Source organism: Nothoprocta perdicaria, unplaced genomic scaffold (genome assembly GCF_003342845.1).
Source record: "Nothoprocta perdicaria isolate Ctin4 unplaced genomic scaffold, notPer1 scaffold_551, whole genome shotgun sequence".
NCBI classification, from domain to species: Eukaryota; Metazoa; Chordata; class Aves; order Tinamiformes; family Tinamidae; genus Nothoprocta; species Nothoprocta perdicaria.
Window position 1 is genome coordinate 12677 of NW_020455812.1, and position 19738 is coordinate 32414.

At 57.6% G+C, this 19738-nt stretch overlaps 1 protein-coding gene across 1 annotated transcript in view; it reads left to right on the forward strand.

Annotated features, from left to right (window-relative positions):
- Positions 1-2408: 2408 nt before the first annotated feature.
- Positions 2409-19738, forward strand: part of LOC112955296 (SH3 and multiple ankyrin repeat domains protein 3-like) — a gene marked incomplete at both ends in the record, with an annotated part of 77702 nt that continues 60372 nt past the window's right edge. Inside the window, one exon of the mRNA XM_026048571.1 lies at positions 2409-2522. Coding sequence (XP_025904356.1) covers positions 2409-2522 — 114 coding nt within the window. The remainder of the gene's footprint in view (positions 2523-19738) is intronic.

Below are 19738 nucleotides of genomic sequence, written 5' to 3' on the forward strand. Positions count from 1 at the left end.
TGCAGGCGCTGCAGAGGCGGCTGCAGGTGCTGCAGAGGTGGCTGCAGGCACTGTGGAGGTGGTTGCAGGTGCTGCAGAGGCGGCTGCAGGTGCTGCAGAGGTGGCTGCGGGCTCTGCCGCGCGCCTGGTGCCGCTGTCACCGCCTTGTCTCGCGAGCCGCCCTCCTGGGGACCGGAGCTCTGCCTCCTGGCCGCTCCTCGTACCCCTGCTCCCGATCCTTGGTTTCCTTTCGCGGTCAGACCCGAGTGGCTCCGTTGCCCTCCGCTCGTCCTGCCTGTTTGTGGGGCAGAGTTAGGAAGAAGGGCCGATCGGGACTGCAGGTTGCCCCGTCACTGTCGCCCCATGGTCACTGTCGCCCCATGGTCACTGTCACCCTGTGGTCAGTCTGCCTGGTAACGTGCCCAGGGAGCTTCCTGGCGCCGCGGCAGGCTGCCCGGTTGCATGGGAGATGGGCAGAGCCCGGGGCTGGTGTCCAGGTGCCGGCTGCGCCTCCGGAGAGCGGCTCCTTCGGCTGGCACAGCCCTTGGGCGTCCCTCGGAGCGCGGACAGGCCTCGGGGCGAGGAGCGTTACTGTGAGAGCGCGAGGCTGAGCTGCGACGCACAGGTGGAAACCCAGCCCTGAAGAGCAGCGTAGGTGAGACAGCGCCAGGTTAAAACAGAGCCCGCATCGGCCGCCTCCTCCCGCCGTTCTACGGGGATTTGTGAAGGAGGCGACGATGTGGCGCCGTGGAAGCTCGCCAGCGAGGTGTGTCTTTGAGTGGGAGGTTGTCCCCGGCTGTGTCTCCTGTTTGTACTAGCAGGTTTTAGAGCTGCTCCTGAGATTTCAAAGCAAGTCCTACGAAACCCCGCGCCTCTTCCCTAATTAAGGGGATCGCTGTGTGTGATGGGCTTGTTTTTAGGAATGTGTTATCTAGATAATGTTAGGAGAATGTTTCTGATATCATCCTGGTTTCCGCCCTGGCAGAGGGGCCCGGGTGCCGGCTGCTCCGTCCTTTCCTTCTGCGTGACGCCGCGGCGTGTCGCAGCGCTGCACCGGAGCGCATTGCTCCCGCGGGACGGGCAGCAGGCTCTGGAGCTCGTAGCAGCTTCCAGACCCCGTGTAACACGTTCATTCACAACCTGTTCCAGCGACCACCGTGCTACAGGGAGTTGGAGAAGTGTTGTGCGCCAGGATAACTCGAAAACGGGTGGTTGCCCTGCTCCGTTCCTTGGGTGCACATATTTGTGCTTGTGGCTGTTGGAATTCGTGTGAAAGGAGCCCATCAGGCCGTTCCTGCACAGCCCAGGGGCAGCATCTGCAGCCTCTGGCATGCGGAGGGGGCATCTCTGATAAATGGGGGCATCTCTCATAAATGGGGGCACCTCTGATAAATGGGGGCACCTCTGATAAATGGGGGTACCTCTGATAAATGAGGGCATCCGGTGATGTTGGTGGTGGTTCTCGGGCTGCTTTGCTCGCCTCGCGCCCACTGCTGTTGCTCGCCTGCTCTGGGAAGGACGGCCCTTTCCTCCATGGTTCTCACCAACACGGTGGTCACCTCTGAGGCATTGTAAGTGCTCCCAAAGGGCCCACATCTTCCTTACAGAGTCACCAGTGTGGGGAATGGGGGATCCAGCAGCCAGGAGGTAGGAAGCGGCAGCTGGCACCGAACACGTAGTGGCTGGAGAAGGTTCTCAGAGCAGATGTTGTGGTGCCAGCCTGTGCTGGACCCCGTATTCACGTTCAGGTAATAAGAGGTGCTGATTTTTGTCTGTGGCTCTTCAGCAGTCTGGGTCCTGGCTACCTTAGAGGAATCCCTTTGCAGTCAGCAGGTGGGGAGGAGTTCAAGCTGATCGTTCCCTGCTTCAATGAAGATACTGCTGATGTGATTCTCAGCTAAAATTTCCTGGATTCCGGATTCATTTAATTCTCAGGACACTTTTCAAACCTTCATCCCTGTTTTCCCAAGCTGTGAGCAAGTAAAAATAAGGCTTAATGGGTTGGGAGAACTTTGCTGTGATGCTGCAGAACCTTCATGCTTGGTGGATCACCTGGGGTGAATCAGCCCTTCCTTTCAGGTCGAACACGGGCTGTTCTCATAGTGACTTGTTCTGTGGCCTTAGCCAGACTCGTCCTCTCTGTCCAAATGCGATCGATTGGGTGTTTGGTGTTCCCGACACGTGGTGGCATGAAGACAGGTCCTGGGAAAGCACGAGAGGGCAGCTGCACCTTCTGCCTCCATGGCGTGGGAAGAAGGAAGGATTCTTCCCAAGGCTTTTCAAGGTGCTCTCCTCCTTCAGACCACGCATGTCCCAGGCAGGACTCCTGTGCTCCGCTCGTCTGTGCTTGCGCTGCCCTTGTGGTGGCATCTGGCCTCCCTTTCCTGGGAATCTCCATCATCCGTCGTTGTGTCTCTCTCTTTCCGCAGTGCTGAGTATCGGCGAAGGCGGCTTTTGGGAAGGGACCGTGAAAGGCAGGACCGGCTGGTTCCCGGCGGAATGTGTGGAGGAGGTGCAGATGCGGCAGTACGATCCACGGCAAGGTAAGCGCTCCTTCCTCGATTCCCGGCTCTCTCCGAGGACACCGAACGCAAACACAGAATTTTAGATCTGTAGCAGTCTCTGAGCTTGCCCGTTGTTGGGCACGGGGTGGTGGGTACGTCTGATGTTTGCTCAAGGTGTTTGTTTCACAGTTATTTTACCGTTTGCATTAATATCCATCAGTAGATGTACTGATCATGGTAAGTGTGTGGTATTGCCCCGAGAGGAGTCATCATGAGACACTCCTGAGGTGTTTCCCAGTGGCATTGGGTCTTTAGCAGGTGACGGTGATGGAGCAAGAGAGGGGGATTGCTGTTGATCAGACACTCCAGGAGCCTTCAGAGAGAATAGGAGCAGGAACCGAGTGATTTGCTTGTATTTATTCAAGTTTGACATAAAATATTAAAAATGACCCTGACTCAGTGCTGGTAGTCCTGACCCTCGCCCGGTGGCAGCAAAGCCATAACGTGAGGGACAGCAACCCTGAGACAACCCTGAGACAACCCTGAGACAACCCTCAGACAGCCGTGCCAGGAGGAGCTGCTCGTGGCCAGGGCCAGGTGTGCAGGGTTGCCAGAGTCCCCGTGACGTCGCGGGGACACCGGCACATGTGGGGGCGTCACCACAGCTGGTCTCCTGCCAGTGCCACCTGCCTGGGCAGGTTTCCCTCCCCAGCTGAAAGAACTGAGTGGGAAAAACTGCTGGGATTCCTGGATCTGCCCAGCTCTCAAGCAAATAAAGAGAACATCTTTCTGTTGTTTGTTATATAAACGTAGGATTTAGGAGAGCGCAAAAGTGGCCCTGATTTGCCAGGTTTGGTGGAGCACGCTTGGCAGGGATGAGCACGTTTGCATTCCAGCGTTAGCATTAGACTGGATTCGCACAGGTGGATTCTGCTATGTGAAAGAATTTGATTATAAGCCTGGAAACAAACTTGCGGAAGCAAAAAAATCAATACAATGCAATTCCCAGTTACACTCTGCAGCAATTCTTAAAGAGTCCCCGGGTGCCTGTCCGCCCTTGCAAAGCCTCTCCTTTCCTCTAACGCTGGGGCACCTGCCGTGTGCTGTGGAACTGGCACGTGCTGTGGAACCGGCCCGTGCTGTGGAACCGGCACGTGCTGTGGAACTGGCACGTGCTGTGGAACCGGCCCATGCTGTGGAAGCTGCCCGTGCTGTGGAACAGGCCTGTGCTGTGGAAGCTGCCCGTGCTGTGGAACTGGCACGTGCTGTGGAACCGGCCCGTGCTGTGGAACCGGCACGTGCTGTGGAACCGGCATGTGCTGTGGAAGCTGCCCGTGCTGTGGAACCTGCCTGTGCTGTGGAACCGGCCCGTGCTGTGGAACCGGCACGTGCTGTGGAACCGGCCCGTGCTGTGGAAGCTGCCCGTGGTGTGGAAGCTGCCCGTGCTGTGGAAGCTGCCCGTGGTGTGGAACCGGCCCGTGCTGTGGAACAGGCCCGTGCTGTGGAACAGGCACGTGCTGTGGAACAGGCACGTGCTGTGGAAGCTGCCCATGCTGTGGAAGCTGCCCGTGGTGTGGAACAGGCACTTGCTGTGGAACAGGCACGTGCTGTGGAAGCTGCCCGTGCTGTGGAACAGGCACGTGCTGTGGAAGCTGCCCGTGCTGTGGAACCGGCACGTGCTGTGGAAGCTGCCCACGGTGGGGCTGAGATGAGACAGGTGCCTCTGGTGCCCGGAGGAGGAACTGCCAATGCCAGACAGACTGGGACAGAGGGGATGGACCTTCCTCCTTCCTGAGAGGCGCCTGGGCCTGAGGAGCCGAAACTTCCACTGGGGAGCTCCCGGTTCCTTCCTCTGGTGCTGCCTCTGGAGCTGCTTTCTGGAGCCCTTGCCATGTGCCGTGGCCCTTTGCGCTGTCCTGTTGTCCTGCTAAATCAACTAATTGGTGTCCCCAGCTAACGAGCCCTTGCTCGTTTAGGCGTTGGTGCTTGCTGTGTGCTGTCCTCCTTGGAGAATGGCATGTGTGTGGGCTAAGCTGAAGCCGTGTGCGGTGGACCCGGGCACAAGGCGGGTGCCGGGGCACCGCGGCTGACGCGCCGGCGCCTGCAGGGCCACCCGGCTGCAGGGCCGGTAGCTTGGTCCCGGGCGCTCCTGCTGCGGCCTCTGCCAAATCCCCTTTGCAGATGAAGCTTGGGCACGTTTCGGGCTCCAGGTCGTTTGCAGTGGGTGCTTTGGACAAGTCACCCTCACACGCAGGTGACAGTTCAGGTGCGTGGCCACGATGGTGCCGCTCGCCCCGCACGTGGAAGGGGAGGCCGCTGTGGGCCGAGGCCGGAGCAGCCTCGTGGCCGAGCACTCTGCACCAACAGGAGGCCTTTGGGATGGGGAGCACGGCCAGGAATGTGGGACTTGCTGGAGAGGTCGAGCAGCGCGGCGGTTGTCTTGACCGCGCTCGTGTTGGGCAGGCTGAGCACGGCCGGGACAAGGGCGAGAGCAGATCGGGAAGCTCCTGTCCTCCTCATTGGAATTCAGAGAAGGCATGTGCCAGGGTGAGGGTTTCAGGAGTGATGTTTTGAGGATGATTGGTGGCACGGGTTGCTCAAAGTTCTGCCTTTCACTGCCAGTGTCCTCATCTTACTGAACAGACTGGATCCAAATATCTGCCAGGAACTCTGTCCCGACTCTTTTATGCCCATACTTTGTTTTTTTGCCCCGGGTCCTAATGAGAAGCGCCAGGCTCCTGTCTCCGGGGCCGACCCTGTGTGGGCACTTGCTCCAGTGAGGACATGTGTGTGGACACCTCCTCTGGTGAGGGCATCTGTGCGGACACCCAGTCTGGTCAGGACACCTGTGTGGACACCCACTCCAGTGAGGACACGTGTGTGGACACCTGCTCCGGTGAGGACACCCATGTGGACACCTGCTCCTCATCCCCCTCAGCCTTCAGGGAGCTTCTGCCCGTAAAGCCAGGTGCAAATTTCCATCCCAATCACTGCCTGGCTGAGAAGGCTGTAACAATGGGGTCACATTCCAATGAACTGATGTCTGTAGGATGTTTGGACGTTAGTTTGGGTTCGCAGAGTCCTTGCAGTGTCATCAGATGCAGGTCAGGGATGAGATGCCGGGCAGTTACATCCCTGTGCTAGTAGATGAAATGGGGCAGGCGCTGGGGACCAGAGCTTGGCTGTTGGGCAGGCTTTCCTCACTTTGCTGCGGCCACCACTGGCAGCTGGCCCTGAGCTTGGTCACACATGGTGACCTCCATCCACAGCACCAGCACACGGTCCCTGCCTTGCTGAAAGAGCCACGTGGATGTTGCCGGCCCAGATCTCTTCTGCAGTTTGTTCCCTGAGCTGCCCATACAGCACCCTCCTCCGTTTCCATCTGGTGTCCTGGACAGGCCTGTGCCAGGGGCAGGTCTGAGCTGCTTGCAGAATCACAGAATCTTAAAGGTTGGAAGGCACCTCTGGAGATCATCTAGTCCAACCTTGCTGCTCCAGCAGGCACACCTAGAGCACGGGGCACAGGCGGCATCCAGGCGGGTTTGGAAGACCTCCAGAGAAGGAGACTCCACAACCTCCCTGGGCAGCCTGGGCCAGGGCTCTGGCACCCTCACAGTGAAGAAGTTCCTCCTCACCTGGAGATGGAACTGCCTGTTTAGCAACTTATGGCCATTTCCCCTTGTCCTGTCACTGGCCACCACTGAGAAGAGCTCGGCCCCCTCCTCCCTGCAATCTCCCTTCCTGTGTTTGTCCATGTTAATGAGATCCCCTCAGCCTTCTCTTCTCCAGGCTGAACAGGCCCAACTCCCGCAGTCTCTCCTCATAGGAGAGATGTCCCAGTCCCTTCATCATCTTTGTAGCTCTCTGAGTCAGCTCTTAGACGAGCTGACTGCTCCTCCGAAGGTGGCTCCAGTGTGTGTCCCCCTGCCAGGCCGGGATGCAGGGGGAGCGCGTTGCGTCCCCTGCCTGTCGCAGGCCCCAGGAGCTCCAGCTGCCCAGGACGGAGGGAGGGACGCGTGGTCCGAGGTTCCTGCTGGCCTGGCCACATTGGTGCTGCCGCTGCCGCTGCCGGCCTTTTACCCGGTGCTGCCGGTGCCCCTGCAAAGGGGGCTGCCCGAACAGCGGCTCTCAGAGCGCGGGGGCTTCGAGCGAAGGAGCGACGGGTGGCGACTGGCACAGGAGGAGTAACCCGTGCTGGGAACTGGGGTCCAGGAAGAGGAAAATCAGGTGGATGTTGACAGGTTGTTGCCTGAGGGAACCTGGGCAGATGAAAGCAGTGGTAAAACTGTGTTTTAGGAAGAGCCTGTGTCTTCCCTGCCCGTGGAACTGATGGTCGGCAGGAAGATAAAGCTGGAATGCGAGCGCAGGCTCCCGAGCACTGGAGCCCGGCGGGTCCCGGGGTGCAGCGGCTGCTGCGGGCGAGAAGGTGGCAGAGCAGCCGCGGGGGAGCACCGAGCTGGCGCTGGGCGCCCTGCCCAGACCGCAGCAAAGACCGCACCGAAACGCGTACCTTCCAGCTGCCCTCCAAGGACGTGAAAGACACTTCGTGAGTGTGGGTAAAGTCTGGGTCTTCTTTTTGGATTAAGAAGAAAAGTCGAGTGGAGTGAATGGAGTTGACTGTCTTCAGTGAGCTGAAATAGAGTTGGCATTTTGAGTCAATATCCTAAATCAAGGCGACAAAACCCAGCTCAGACTTGTGTTCCAGAGACCTTGCAGGTGGGGAATCCAGATGTGAGCATCCAAAGGAGGCTCCTGGGAATGTGAAGAACAGAGGCTAGGATTCATCTGCAAGGAAATCTGTGCCAGGGGGATCTGAAATCATAAAGATAAAATGAGATTTGCCCAAAACTCTGCCAAGTTAAACCTTGGAGAGTTTTAAAAGAAATAATAATAGATTCTTCAGCTCTGTGAGTAAAAGAATACGGCAGGGTGATGCAGGGCTGCTAAGCAGTGTGTGAGAGGCATCAAAGCTTACTAGCTCTAAATAACTAAATAAGTTTTTAGTGCTTTCCCACTTCTTTTCCAGCTTTAGTAATAATTTCCCACATGATATTCTGTTAAGCACTGTTCTGAAATCCAAATAAGCTGCAAGAGTCGCATTTCCTTAGTCAGTGCAATCCGTCATCTTACCACAAAAGCCCAGCAAGTCTGGCACAATCCATGTCTGGATAAACAGTGCTCTATTTTACCCCTTTTCCCGTCTTCCTTCATATCCTTCTTCCCTTCCTTCAGAATCTGTTTTAAGACTTTGGTACCGGTGAAGTCAGAGTGACAAATCCTGTGGTTGCCCAGAGTGCTTTTCCTTGCCTTAGACATTTCTGGTTCTCATGGGGGACTTCTGGTTCTCATGGGGGACTTTAACTTCCCTGACATCAGCTGGAGAGACGGCACAGCGAGGCACAAACGGTCCTGGAGATTTCTGCAGTGCGTCGATGACAACTTTTTGACGCAGGTTGTGGAGGAGCCGACGAGGAGAGGTGGGCTGCTGGACCTCGTACTAACAAACAGAGAGGGCCTTGTTGGAGATGTGAAGGTGGGGGGTAACCTTGGCTGCAGTGATCACGAGCTGGTGGAGTTCAAGATCCAACGAGGAGGAGGCAGGGCAGTAAGTAGCCTTGCCACGCTGGACTTGAGGAGGGCCAACTTTAGCCTCTTCAGAGACCTGCTGGGGAAGATCCCGTGGGCTAGGGCTCTAGAAGGAAGAGGGGCCCAGGAGAGCTGGTTAGTTTTCAAGCGGCATTTCCTCCATGCCCAGCAGCAGTGCATCCCTGTGCGTAAGAAGTCAGACAGAGGGGGCAGGAGACCTGGATGGATGAGCAGAGAGCTCCTGRCAAAACTCCAGCAGAAGAAAGCAATATATAGAAAGTGGAAAAAAGGACAGGCCACTTGGGAGAAATACAGGAACGTTGTCAGGGAATGCAGGGATGCAACAAGGAAAGCTAAGGCACAATTGGAATTGAATCTGGCACGGGATGTTAAGAGTAACAAGAAAAACTTCTTCAAATATATCAATAACAAAAGGAAGGTCAGGGAGAACGTGGGTCCACTAGTGAATGGGGTGGGTACCCTGGTCACGAAAAACACGGACAAAGCAGAGCTGCTGAATGCTGCCTTTGCTTCGGTGTTTGTCAGGGGCAGCCCTCTAGAATCCCAGGCCCTAGGGACACACGAAGAGAGCCAGAGAGAGGAAGGCTTGCCCTGGGTAGAGGAAGAGTGGGTCAGGGAGCATCTAGGGAGCCTCGACACCCACAAATCCATGGGCCCTGTTGGGATGCACCCCAGAGTGCTGCGGGAACTGGCAGATGTCCTAGCCGAGCCGCTCGCCATCATCTTTGGAAGGTCCTGGAGAACGGGGGAGGTGCCGGAGGACTGGAAGAAAGCCAACATCACTCCGGTCTTCAAAAAAGGCAAGAAGGAGGACCCGAGTAACTACAGGCCGGTGAGCCTCACCTCCATCCCCGGGAAAGTGATGGAGCAGCTCATCCTGGCTGCTCTCTCCAGACACATGGAGGAGAAGAAGGTGCTCAGGAGTAGCCAGCATGGATTCACCAAGGGGAAATCCTGCTTGACTAACCTGATCACCTTCTACGAAGGAATATCCAGCTGGATAGATGAGGGCAGAGCGGTGGATGTCATCTATCTGGATTTGAGCAAGGCTTTTGACACTGTCCCTCACAGCATCCTCCTGGGCAAGCTCCAAAGGTGTGGGATAGATGTGTGGACGGGGGGGTGGATTAGGAATTGGCTCGATGGCAGGGTGCAGAGAGTGGTTGTCAATGGTGCGGAGTCCAGCTGGAGGCCTGTACTTAGTGGTGTCCCCCAGGGGTCAGTTCTCGGTCCGGTCCTGTTCAACTTATTCATTAACGACCTGGATGAAGGGCTGGAGTGCTCCCTCAGCAAGTTTGCCGACGACGATACCAAACTGGGTGGAGTAGCTGATAGCCCTGAGGGCTGTGCTGCCATCCAGAGGGACCTGGACAGACTGGAGGACTGGGCGGTGAGAAACCTCATGAGGTTCAACAGGGGCAAGTGCAGGGTCCTGCACTTGGGGAGGAATAACCCTGGACACCAGTACAGATTAGGAGTGGACCTGCTGGAGAGCAGTCCCGCAGAGAGGGACCTGGGTGTCATGGTGGACGACAAGTTGACCATGAGGCAGCAGTGTGCCCTGGTGGCCAAGAAGGCCAACGGGATCCTGGGGTGCATTAAGAAGAGCGTCTCCAGCAGGTCGAGGGAAGTGATCATCCCCCTCTACTCAGCCCTGGTGAGGCCACATCTGGAGTACTGCGTCCAGTTCTGGGCTCCCCAGGACAAGAGGGATGTGGAGCTGCTGGAGAGAGTCCAGCGCAGGGCTACCAGGATGATCAGGGGCCTGGAACATCTGCCCTATGAGCAAAGGCTGAGAGAGCTGGGTCTGTTCAGCCTGGAGAAGAGGAGGCTGAGGGGGGACCTGATCAGTGTCTATAGATACCTCAAGGGAGGCAGTGAGGAGGAGGGGCCGGCCTCTTTTCAGTGGTGGCCAGTGACAGGACTAGAGGAAATGGCTTCAAACTGAAGCATCGGAAGTTCCGCAGGAACTTAAGGAAGCATTTCTTCACTGTGAGGGTGACAGAGCCCTGACACAGGCTGCCCAGAGAGGTTGTGGAGTCTCCTTCTTTGGAGATCTTTAAAACCTGCTTGGATGCAGCCCTGTGCCACGTGCTCTAGGTGACCGTGTGTGTGCAGGGGGGTTGGACTAGGTGACCTCTGAGGTCCCTTCCAACCTTAAGGATTCTGTGATTCTATGATTCTATGAGATGTTATAAGAAGGGGATTAAGAGCCTGCTTAGAGCCCCTGTGCTCCTGAGTCATCCAGTCCTGCTGTGCTTGAGAGTCCCAAGAGTTTTCCAGCGTGGTTCGTCCAGGAGAGCGGAGCAGATGGTCACGGAGGGCGTGTGGTGCCCGGGCGCGTGCCGGGCGCTGGGTGCCCAGGGGAGCAGCCTGGGCTGGCCGAGCGTTCCGCGCTGCCCAGGGCACAGCCCACGCGGTCGGGGCTGTTTGGGGCTCGGAGTGGGCTCCCCAGGGCACAGCCCCAGGTTTGGGCTCCTGATTCGGGCGCGCAGGGCAAGGTGCGGCAGTCGTTGACCCTTTCTTTGGGTAGAGGGCACTGTTGTTCTGCACTGTGCGCTTGGCATCAACCTCAGGTGATGCAGCGCGTGGGCTTCCGAGGAGGAGGAGGGCTGTGCAGGATTCGGTACCTTAATGAAATACAGCTCTTTAATTTCCTTCAGCGGATTGATTGGCTCCCTCCTGGATGTCTGCAGCAGCCCTCGGGGAGATCTGCGGCTCTGTCTTGCTTTACATTTCGTGAATCTATTTCCATGCGTCCTGATACATGTTCCGCCTTCTCTCTGGGGTTGTGGGTTTGCTTTTGTGTGGACTTGTTTCCTGCATTATGGAGTCTGTCTTGGCTCATGGACACGCTCTCCTGGAGCTCTTTGTGCAGGGTTGAAGCTGGGGTGGTGCTGAACCTACCCCGGAGGTGCAACGCGCCCGCAGTGCGAGCGTGGAGAGCGTGAGGACATGGAGGGTGAAGGATACCGAGTTGTCCTGAGATGCTGCTGAGCACTTGTATGGGAAGCTGCTCGTTTCCTCTCCAGCTCTTGGCTATGGAGTTGGGGAAAGATTCAGTTGTTTTTGGATCCGCTTTTGCCTTAACATGTCTCTAATCAGTACCCACATACTGATTTGACCAGTCACCAGCCAAATGTGTGTGTATATACAGCAATTTCTTAATGATGCTGAAATGTGGTAATCCTGAAGAGAACATGCAGATATATTCCAGTACATTGGGGGTTATAACCAGGATGGAGCATAGCAAGGAACAACAGAGTCGCAGAACGGTGGAGACTGCAGAGGAAAGAACCTGTAGACAAAACCTGGCACCGAGGTTTCCGTTCACAGTTACTCGTAACCCCTCGCCGGTGCTTAGCCCCATCCTCGGCACGTCCCCGGGGCGCGTGGATGTAGGTGTTTTACTGTACTCCTAGGCTGGTGTTTGAACTGCTCGACTGCAGAGGAATCTGAAATACCAAAAGAGCAACTTCTGGGCTGATTTGTTCAGGCTTGTAACAGAAAATGTGTGGTTTTGCATAGTTAAATCCAAGCTGTTTGACCTCCCGCAGAAAGAGTTTGGACTTGGGTATTACTGGCATAATGGGACGTGAAGAGCAGGAGACTCTCTGGAATGAAGACTGCATCACTGCTGCCTGTGCCTTGTAGCCCCTGAGGAAAGGAAGCTCTGCCTAGAGATGGTCTAAATAGCAGTAGTAAGTCTGAATTGTGCAAAGTTGGTTTCAGCAAAGTGTCAGTTCCACATGGTGGGCTTAGATTTATCTATCCCTTATTCTAGAACTTTTGAAGGAAGTCACAGAATCCTAGAATCCTGGCTGGAAAAGCCCTTCAGGATCATTGAGTTCAACCATAATGCCGTCCCCGCCCTGCCTGCTGAACCAGGTCCCTCGTCTGCCCCTTGCTCAAGCACGGCCAGGGACGGGGACTCTGCCGCTAAAGGAAGAGCAGCCTCAGGCTGCGGTTGGGTCTTCGGGCCGGAGAAGCTGGTGACCTGGTCGTGCCCAGGTGCCTCTGCCATCACATCCTCATTAGCCCACCTGACCCCACTTAATTAACTAATTGGGCTTGCAACAGTCCTGGCCACAGCCGGCCCCTCTCTAGGCTCTGCCTCGCTCTTCCCATCCGAGGAGCTGCTTCCCATGTGCTTGTCCTGCCACGTTCCCCACCTGTCCGTCCTTGTCCTGGGAGCGACAACGGCTCTCTCAGGACTTTCAGCCTTGGAAGTTAGAGGCGCCGTCGTCTCTGTGCCCTCTTGGTTGGGGCTATTTTGTGTGTTGTTCATTTAAAGAACTGTGAGAAGTTAGAACTTTTGCCTTTTAAGCAACTTTCCTTAGTGTTTTGAAGCTATCTTTAGCCGTTGCTAATGTCTTCCAACTTTTTTTGTGTGCTGTGTACTTATTATTTCTATCTGTACCCTCTATCTATTTTCTATCTATATCTAATTCAGTCCTAGCATAATAGAAATCCTTTCTGCGTATGGGTTTATTTTTTCAGTTAACTCATGTTTTAGAGCTTGCAACAAACGTCTGTCTAGATAATCCCAGGATGGCTGAGGCTGGAAGGGACCCCCAGGGCTCCCCCAGTGCAGCCCCTGCTCCAGCAGGGACACCCAGAGCACGGGGCACAGGGTTATTCCTGCCCAGGTGGAATAATACTCACAATGACAGGTAAGAGTTTATACGCCAGCAGTCGGACAAGAGCACTTTTTAATGACGAATTGTGACTGCATTATGAATATCAGCACCAAGCGTAAGGCTTTTGGCAGGATCCTGACTTTGGCAATGGTCTCTGTTGTGCTAGGACCAGAACCAAGCCTTAACCGCCCTTAGGTAAGGCTGGGCTTAGGGATCCGAGCGCCATCCCCCAGGGCTCCGGGTGTCCCGGTCCTTGCACAGTGAGGACTGGAGCTCTGGAATTCCGGGGCTCTTCCCTGTGTCCTCTTTGCAGCGTTTGCCCTGCCCGGGCTTTGGCCGCGTCTCGAGGTGGCCGCTCCGTGGTGTCCGTGGACACAGAGCCGCCCCGGCCCGTCCCGCTCCTGCGCAGACCGCGGGTTCTGCCCCGCGGGTTCTGCCCCGCGGCCGCCGCTCATCCCTGCGCGGAGCCGCTCGTGCACGCGAGGGCTGAGCCCCGCTGCCGGTGACCCGCAGGGCTGTCCCCTCAGGTCACGTCCCCAGTTTGTGGTACCTGCTCGGGAGCTAAACGCGGTCCAGCAACACCATTATGCTCCAGCTGACCCATTTGAGCAGTACCAAAACGAGCGGACTAATCAAGCTGCTAATTAACCAAGTTCTAGCCTGTGGGCCCTGACGTGTTCCTGAAGTTCCAATTTTGTGTGTCTTAACTACGGGATTCTTCCCTGTCTTGTTTTAAAAGCTTTGTCCTTGCTTGGATATCCTCCAGTCTTCAGTCTTGTTTTAAAAGCTTTGTCCTTGCTTGGATATCCTGCAGTCTTCAGTTGCGTCCTGAGTGTTCCGAGACTTACCGAACAGATTATGTTCAGAGTGAACGTCCGGTGAGAGCCTAGCTGGGAACTCTTACCAGAGCTGCTCTTTCCAGGTACTCACCTGCCCTAGTTGGTGTTCAGCATCTGCTAGACGTATTGCTCGCTCGATGCATATCGGTTACGTAGCTTTTATCTTTTCTTTATACGTGAGGACAAGAACAAATTACATAATAAGTTTGGCTTTAGCTGCATTATTTCTGCATTAGAATAATAGACCGACAGGATATGAAGACAGGCAGATCTGATTTATTTATTCTTATCATGCAGGTTAATGGATACTGTAATGAAGAAAAGAATGAAAGTCATTTTACTGACTTTTCCTCATTTTGCAGCCTTTTTGGGAGGTGCACTGGGTAAGCTCTGTCACAGACCTGCAGGACAGCAGCACCGGGATTAAGGCTGCCAAGCTGGATGCGGGATTTCCCGTGGTGTGAGGAGCCCTGGAGGAAGGTCCGCGTGGACCACGCTCCTGGCTCCAAACACACAGTGAATCAGCAGCACGTTTGTTATCGCCAGCGGGCTTGAGGCTCCTTCCCACCCACTCGTGGTGGCGCTGGCCAAGTCGGAGGCTGCCCTGCCATCACTTGCTGAATTTTAAGGTACTCACAGAATCACAGAATATTCAAGGTTGGAAGGGACCTCTAGAGACCATCTAGTCCAACCTTCCTGCTCCAGCAGGCACACCTAGAGCACGGGGCACAGGGCGGCATCCAGGCGGGTTTTGAAGACCTCCAGAGAAGGAGACTCCACAACCTCCCTGGGCAGCCTGGGCCAGGGCTCTGTCACCCTCATAGTAAAGAAGTTCCTCCTTACCTGGGGATGGAACTGCCTGTGTTTTAGCTTATGGCCATTTCCCCTTGTCCTGTCACTGGCCACCAAGGAGAAGAGCTTGTCCCCTTCCTCCCTGCATTCTCCCTTCCTGAACTTATACACATTAATCATATCCCCTCTCAGCCTTCTCTTCTCCAGAGAAAACAGGCCCAGCTCACTCAGCCTCTCCTCATACGAGAGATGTTCCATCCCTTAATCATCTTAGTTGCTCTTCTCTGGACCCTCTCGAGAAGCTCCACGTCCCTCTTGTCCTGGAGAGCCCAGAACTGCCCCCAGTGCTCCAGGTGCGGCCTCACCAGAGCTGAGTAGAGGGGCAGGATCCCCTCCCTTGACCTGCTGGCAACACTCCTCCTGATGCAGCCAGGAGCCCATTGGCCTTCTTGGCCACGAGGGCACACTGCTCACTCATGGTTAACTTGGTGTCAACCAGGACTCCCAGGTCCCTCTCCATGGAGCTGCTCCGAGGAGCTACTCCTCGGTCCTTGGCTAAGCTGGCGTTGGGAGTGACCATTGCAGCCCTTTGGATGCTCAGCGGTCACAGAGAGGCTGCGCTGGGATAGCCCTCCTTGGGAAGAGGCTTTCCCGGGAGGCCCGGCCTGCTGGGCGGGCTGCCCGCCGGCCCTGCGCCCGTCCCGGGTGCCATCTCCTGAGCGCCTTGCAGACCCCCCGCCTCGTGGCGCGCCCGGAGCGGTGGGAACGTTTGTGCTCTTGGCTCTGTGGCTGTCCAGCTCCTGCTGGAGTGACCCGGTTCCTCGCTGCGGTCGCCGTGGACCCTGCCGAGGCCGCCCGGACTTTTCCCACCCCTGCTAAACCTGCAGCTCTAAATGTAGGCGCCGTACCGAGCTCTGAAACAGGACTTGCAGGTTCCATCGCCAGCCTTCCTTTCCCTGTGGGATGGTGCTGGTTCCACTTGGAGGCCTGGTTAGGCTGGGTCCTGACGTCTGGACCAAGGAAAACTGGATTTTGGTGGCAAAAGAACGTGGTTTTGGTGTGTTGTGATGTTCTTCATTCTGCTGGGTGACCAGACACTCCTCATTTATCATGTGCACCACCCCGAGTAGCCCAGCTAGATACCCTTTGTGTGTGCATTGGACTCTAGAAAGGACATTACAGACTTGGGCTGAGGTCCACTTCATAGCCAGAACCTGTGTGCTGGTATGTGCTGTGCGCTGTGCTCTGTGCTGGCTGCCCTGAGCGTTTTGGCCGCTGTGGCCACGGGCCTGGCCGTTACCTGAGCCTCTCTTGGCTCCTTTGGGCCCTGGTGCTCAGGCCGTGCTAGCAAGGAGCAGGTTTTGGGGGGCCGTTCCTCTCTGTTATGTCATGTCATGCCAAGGATCTCGTGCCAATGTCATCTCACGCTGAGGATGGACGCAGCGCTGTGTTCACCCCAGCACCGCAGGGCTGCCCGGAGCCTCTCGCACCTTTGCAGTGGGTTTCAAGCCACGTTGGAGCTGGATCCCTGCGGGCGCTGGATCGCCCGCGTGCCGGGTTCCTGCGGGCAGCTTTCCTGGAAGGCGAGGCCTGCAGGGAGCCGGGACACGAAGCAGGAGCCTGAGCCGGGTGCTGAGATCCCAGGGGCTGCCGTGGTCCTGGACTGCCTCGTGTGGCCCTGCCCAGAGCAGGGGCTGCGCCAGGGCTGAGCTGTGGATCGGTGACACTTCCGAGGTCCGCTCTGCACCCATTCCCAACCCTGCACCCACCTTGTTCTATAAAATAAGGTTATTCTGCGTTGCAACAAGGAGTGTGACTGTGCTGTGAGCTGAAGAGAAAGCCGCTGAGTTCAGGGTCCCATTTATCCCATTTATCCTCTGCCTGGTTTCCTAGGCTGCATTTTGCACAAGTCAGTCCTGCTAAAGCTAATGAAACCAATGTCCTGCAGTATTCTCCAATTGAACCTTTCCAGACTGGTTGGTTAGAAAAGTACCAATATTTTGTCTTAAGAGCAATTTCTGAAGTGAAAAGGAATGGAAAAGTGAGTATTTCCTAGAATCTTTCCACGCTTACAAAAACTCGAGCACACTTTATCTGGAATTGGAAATAATAGGTGACAAAGTGGACGAGAACTTTTGATAAGTGTGTGTAATCTATCTGTGTTTTTATACAACTAATATGTCTGTCCATCCTCTTGGCTCCCTCCCGAGCAGCTCTTGGGGCGTTTGGACAAGTCCCCCCGTGGACTGCCCCGTGGACTGCCCCCACGGCAGCTGCCGTGGAATCCATGTGGAGGCCGGGAGTCAGAGGGAGAAGGGAGAGGAGACTGATAGGGAAGACAGAAGTTGTGCTGGAGCGAGGACAGAGCTGCGGAGCAGGCCAAGGGGCTCCCTGAGCCCCACGGTGGCTTCTCCAGACGTGCGTCCTCTCCTGCGCGTGGTCCTGCGCTGCTGCTCCATCCGGCTTCTCCATCAGGGGGGTTTGGCAAGGGGGGAGCAGCGGGAAGGGAGGTCATGGCAGGAGCAGCGGGAAGGGAGGTCACGGCAGGAGCAGTGGGAAGGGAGGTCACGGCAGGAACAGCGGGAAGGGAGGTCATGGCAGGAGCAGCGGGAAGGGAGGTCACGGCAGGAGCAGCGGGAAGGGAGGACGGGCAGGAGCAGCGGGCATGGAGGGAGGCCGGGAGGCGGGAAGGGAGGACGCTGCGGGGCCGGTGGCCTCTCCGTCCGCGCGGTGTTTGCAGCGTCCTTCCCTCCCCGCCGGCCTCGCTTTCCCGCTCCCTGTTTGGGGGCCGTGTCCCAGGCCCTGGGCCTGCAGACCTGGCTGGTGGCGGCTGGGCGGCCCGCGGGCCGCTGCGGCCCCCGCTCGCGTTCCCGGTTTGTCCCAGTACAGAAGGACAGGCCGGAGCGGCAGGACGTCGGCTAGGGGCTGCCTGTGCAAGGCGCCCGGCCGCTCCTTCCCGTGGAGCTCGCGGCAGATCCTGGCCCTCGCAGCTGGGGTCACCACTGGGGTTTTCTCCTCCTCTGTTGGGCTGGGGAGAATTAGGGGCCTCTCCCGAGGCAACGTCCCGCGGAGGGTTCACGGAGCCCCTGCTGGGCACGAGCCCAGGGCTCGCGGGTGGGCGCGGGGGCGTCTCCGTGGCCCTTGGGAGGCTGTGCCGGGGCTGAGTGCCGCGCGGCAGCGCCCGGAGCCCGCGTGGCAGCGAGGGAGCCCGCGGAGCGCGTGGGGCTCCTTCAACTGAGGCCACAGCCTCCTCCATGCCCTCCCGCGGGGCGCTCCGCTGCAGCGGGGTGGGTAGCGCTGGGTGGAATAGCCCTAGGGGCTACAGCCCTCCTGGGGCCCCGGTGCCGCATCCAGTGTCGCCGCGTCCGGCGGTGCCGCGTGCAGCGTCGCCGTCGCGCGCTCCGCTCCCCCGTTCCTGCTGCACTGACGCCCTTTCCGTCGCCGTGAGAGGCAACGCGCAGATGCTGCGCTCTGACTCATGGTCACGGTCCGCAGGCTTTCATTTTATTTGCACTTCTTCAAGTTATGAGTAAACAAAAACTCTAACAAGCATGATTTTATTGCAAATAGAAGTCATAATTTAAGGGCTAGGGGGACAAGTACAATTATCTTTGCATACCATTTGTGTAGCGCGGGCCAAAGTTCCACCAAATGCACCATTAACATCCCCATAAATTAGTGCATGAAGCTAAGCTGGGTACAGCAGTGCTCCTGAAAGAGTTCGCTTCCAGAGGGAGGTTGTGTTTGAACCCAACGGAGTAAAGAGCAGCCATGGGGAGAGCGAAAACGAGCTCCTGTTCTGCATAGGATACCGTAGCAGCATGAGTCACTAAGCCAACACGCTCCTGGCCTCTCTCCATGTGCAGCGAGCAGAACCAGGTGCCCGAGGGATGTGAATCCACCGGGTGTGGATGCCCGGGTGCTGCAGGGGTGGAAGGGCCTTCCCGGGGGGTTGCAGGCAGCAGGGATGCCCGCGGAGCCTCCCTTCTCCGCAGCGTAGCAGCCGCAGCCACATGGGCCGCCTGGCACACGCTGCTGTTGCGGGGGCATCTGCTCCTCGACCTCCTCTGGGATGGGGGCTCAGGTGCCCCGTTTGGGCCATGGGGGTGGGATCCGCGCTGCGCTGCCGGCGCGGGGCCCACTGCCCGATCCCCCTCATGGAGCCTCCACCGTGGCTCTGACCCTGTCCTCCAGGAAAGGAGCCTCCACCGGCGCCTCCCGAGGGCGGATGAACCGCTCCGAATGGAAGCGCTCCGTATGGAAGCGCCGTTCCCACGTGGAATTGCTGCGGGCGAGGCGCCGCGCGTGCAGGGCGGCAGGGCCGTGCCGGCACAAGGAGCGTCCGGGCGCTGGAGAAGGCTCCGATGCGGCGGCCGCCCTCCCTGCTCCCGCGGCCGCAGCCGCTCTGCCTGGCACGGTACGGCCCTCAGTGCAGAGCCTCGGCCGCCGGAGGCGGTGCCCGTTTTAAGCACCTTTTCTTGAAAGGACAGACCTAATGTTGGCCCCCCGCCTCGACACCTGCGTGCTCGAGGGCCCTGACCTTGTCTTCGCAGGAGGTTTCATGTAGCCCTTGGGGGTGACGCGAGGTCCCTGCTGCCGCAGCCCGTGGTCAGACTGGGGGGTCTGCAGCACGGGGAGGGCGCTGGGCACCACGCCGGAGCACTGAGCGCTGCCTCCCGCCGTGCTGGAGCCAATCCCGTGTGCGACGAGACGCAGACATGGGCACACTCCTCACTCGGCACGAACAGAAAGGCGCATTTGCACATTCTAAGAGATGGGTTTTCTCTGTTTGCCACCTGTTTTTTGTTGCCTGAGCAGAGGGGGATGGACAGGGTAGATCCTGCAGGGAACGGCGGCATTCCAGCCTCATGGCAGCGAGCCGCGGCCCAGCAGGGCTGCCCATGGGCGACAGCCGCTTCTGTCCCTGCACCTGGGGCGTCCCGGGTGCTCCGCAACAGCCGGGGCGCCCGTTCCCTGCGCCTCTGCCTGCGACCCACAGAGATGGACTGGGCTCCGGGGCCATCCAGAGATGGACTTGGCTTTGGAGCCGATCCAGAGACTGGCTTGGCTTTGGGGCCGACCCACAGAAATGGGCTCAGCTTTGGGCCCATCCACAGAGATGGGCTCGGTTTTGGGGCTGATCCACAGAGATGGGCTCGGTTTTGGGGCTGACCCACAGAGATGGGCTCAGTTTTGGGGCCGACCCACAGAGATGGGCTCGGCTTTGGGGCCGATCCACAGAGATGGGCTCGGCTTTGGGGCCAATCCACAGAGATGGGCTTGGCTTTGGGGATGATCCACAGAGATGGGCTCAGCTTTGGGGCTGACCCACAGAGATGGGCTCGGCTTTGGGGATGATCCACAGAGATGGGCTCGG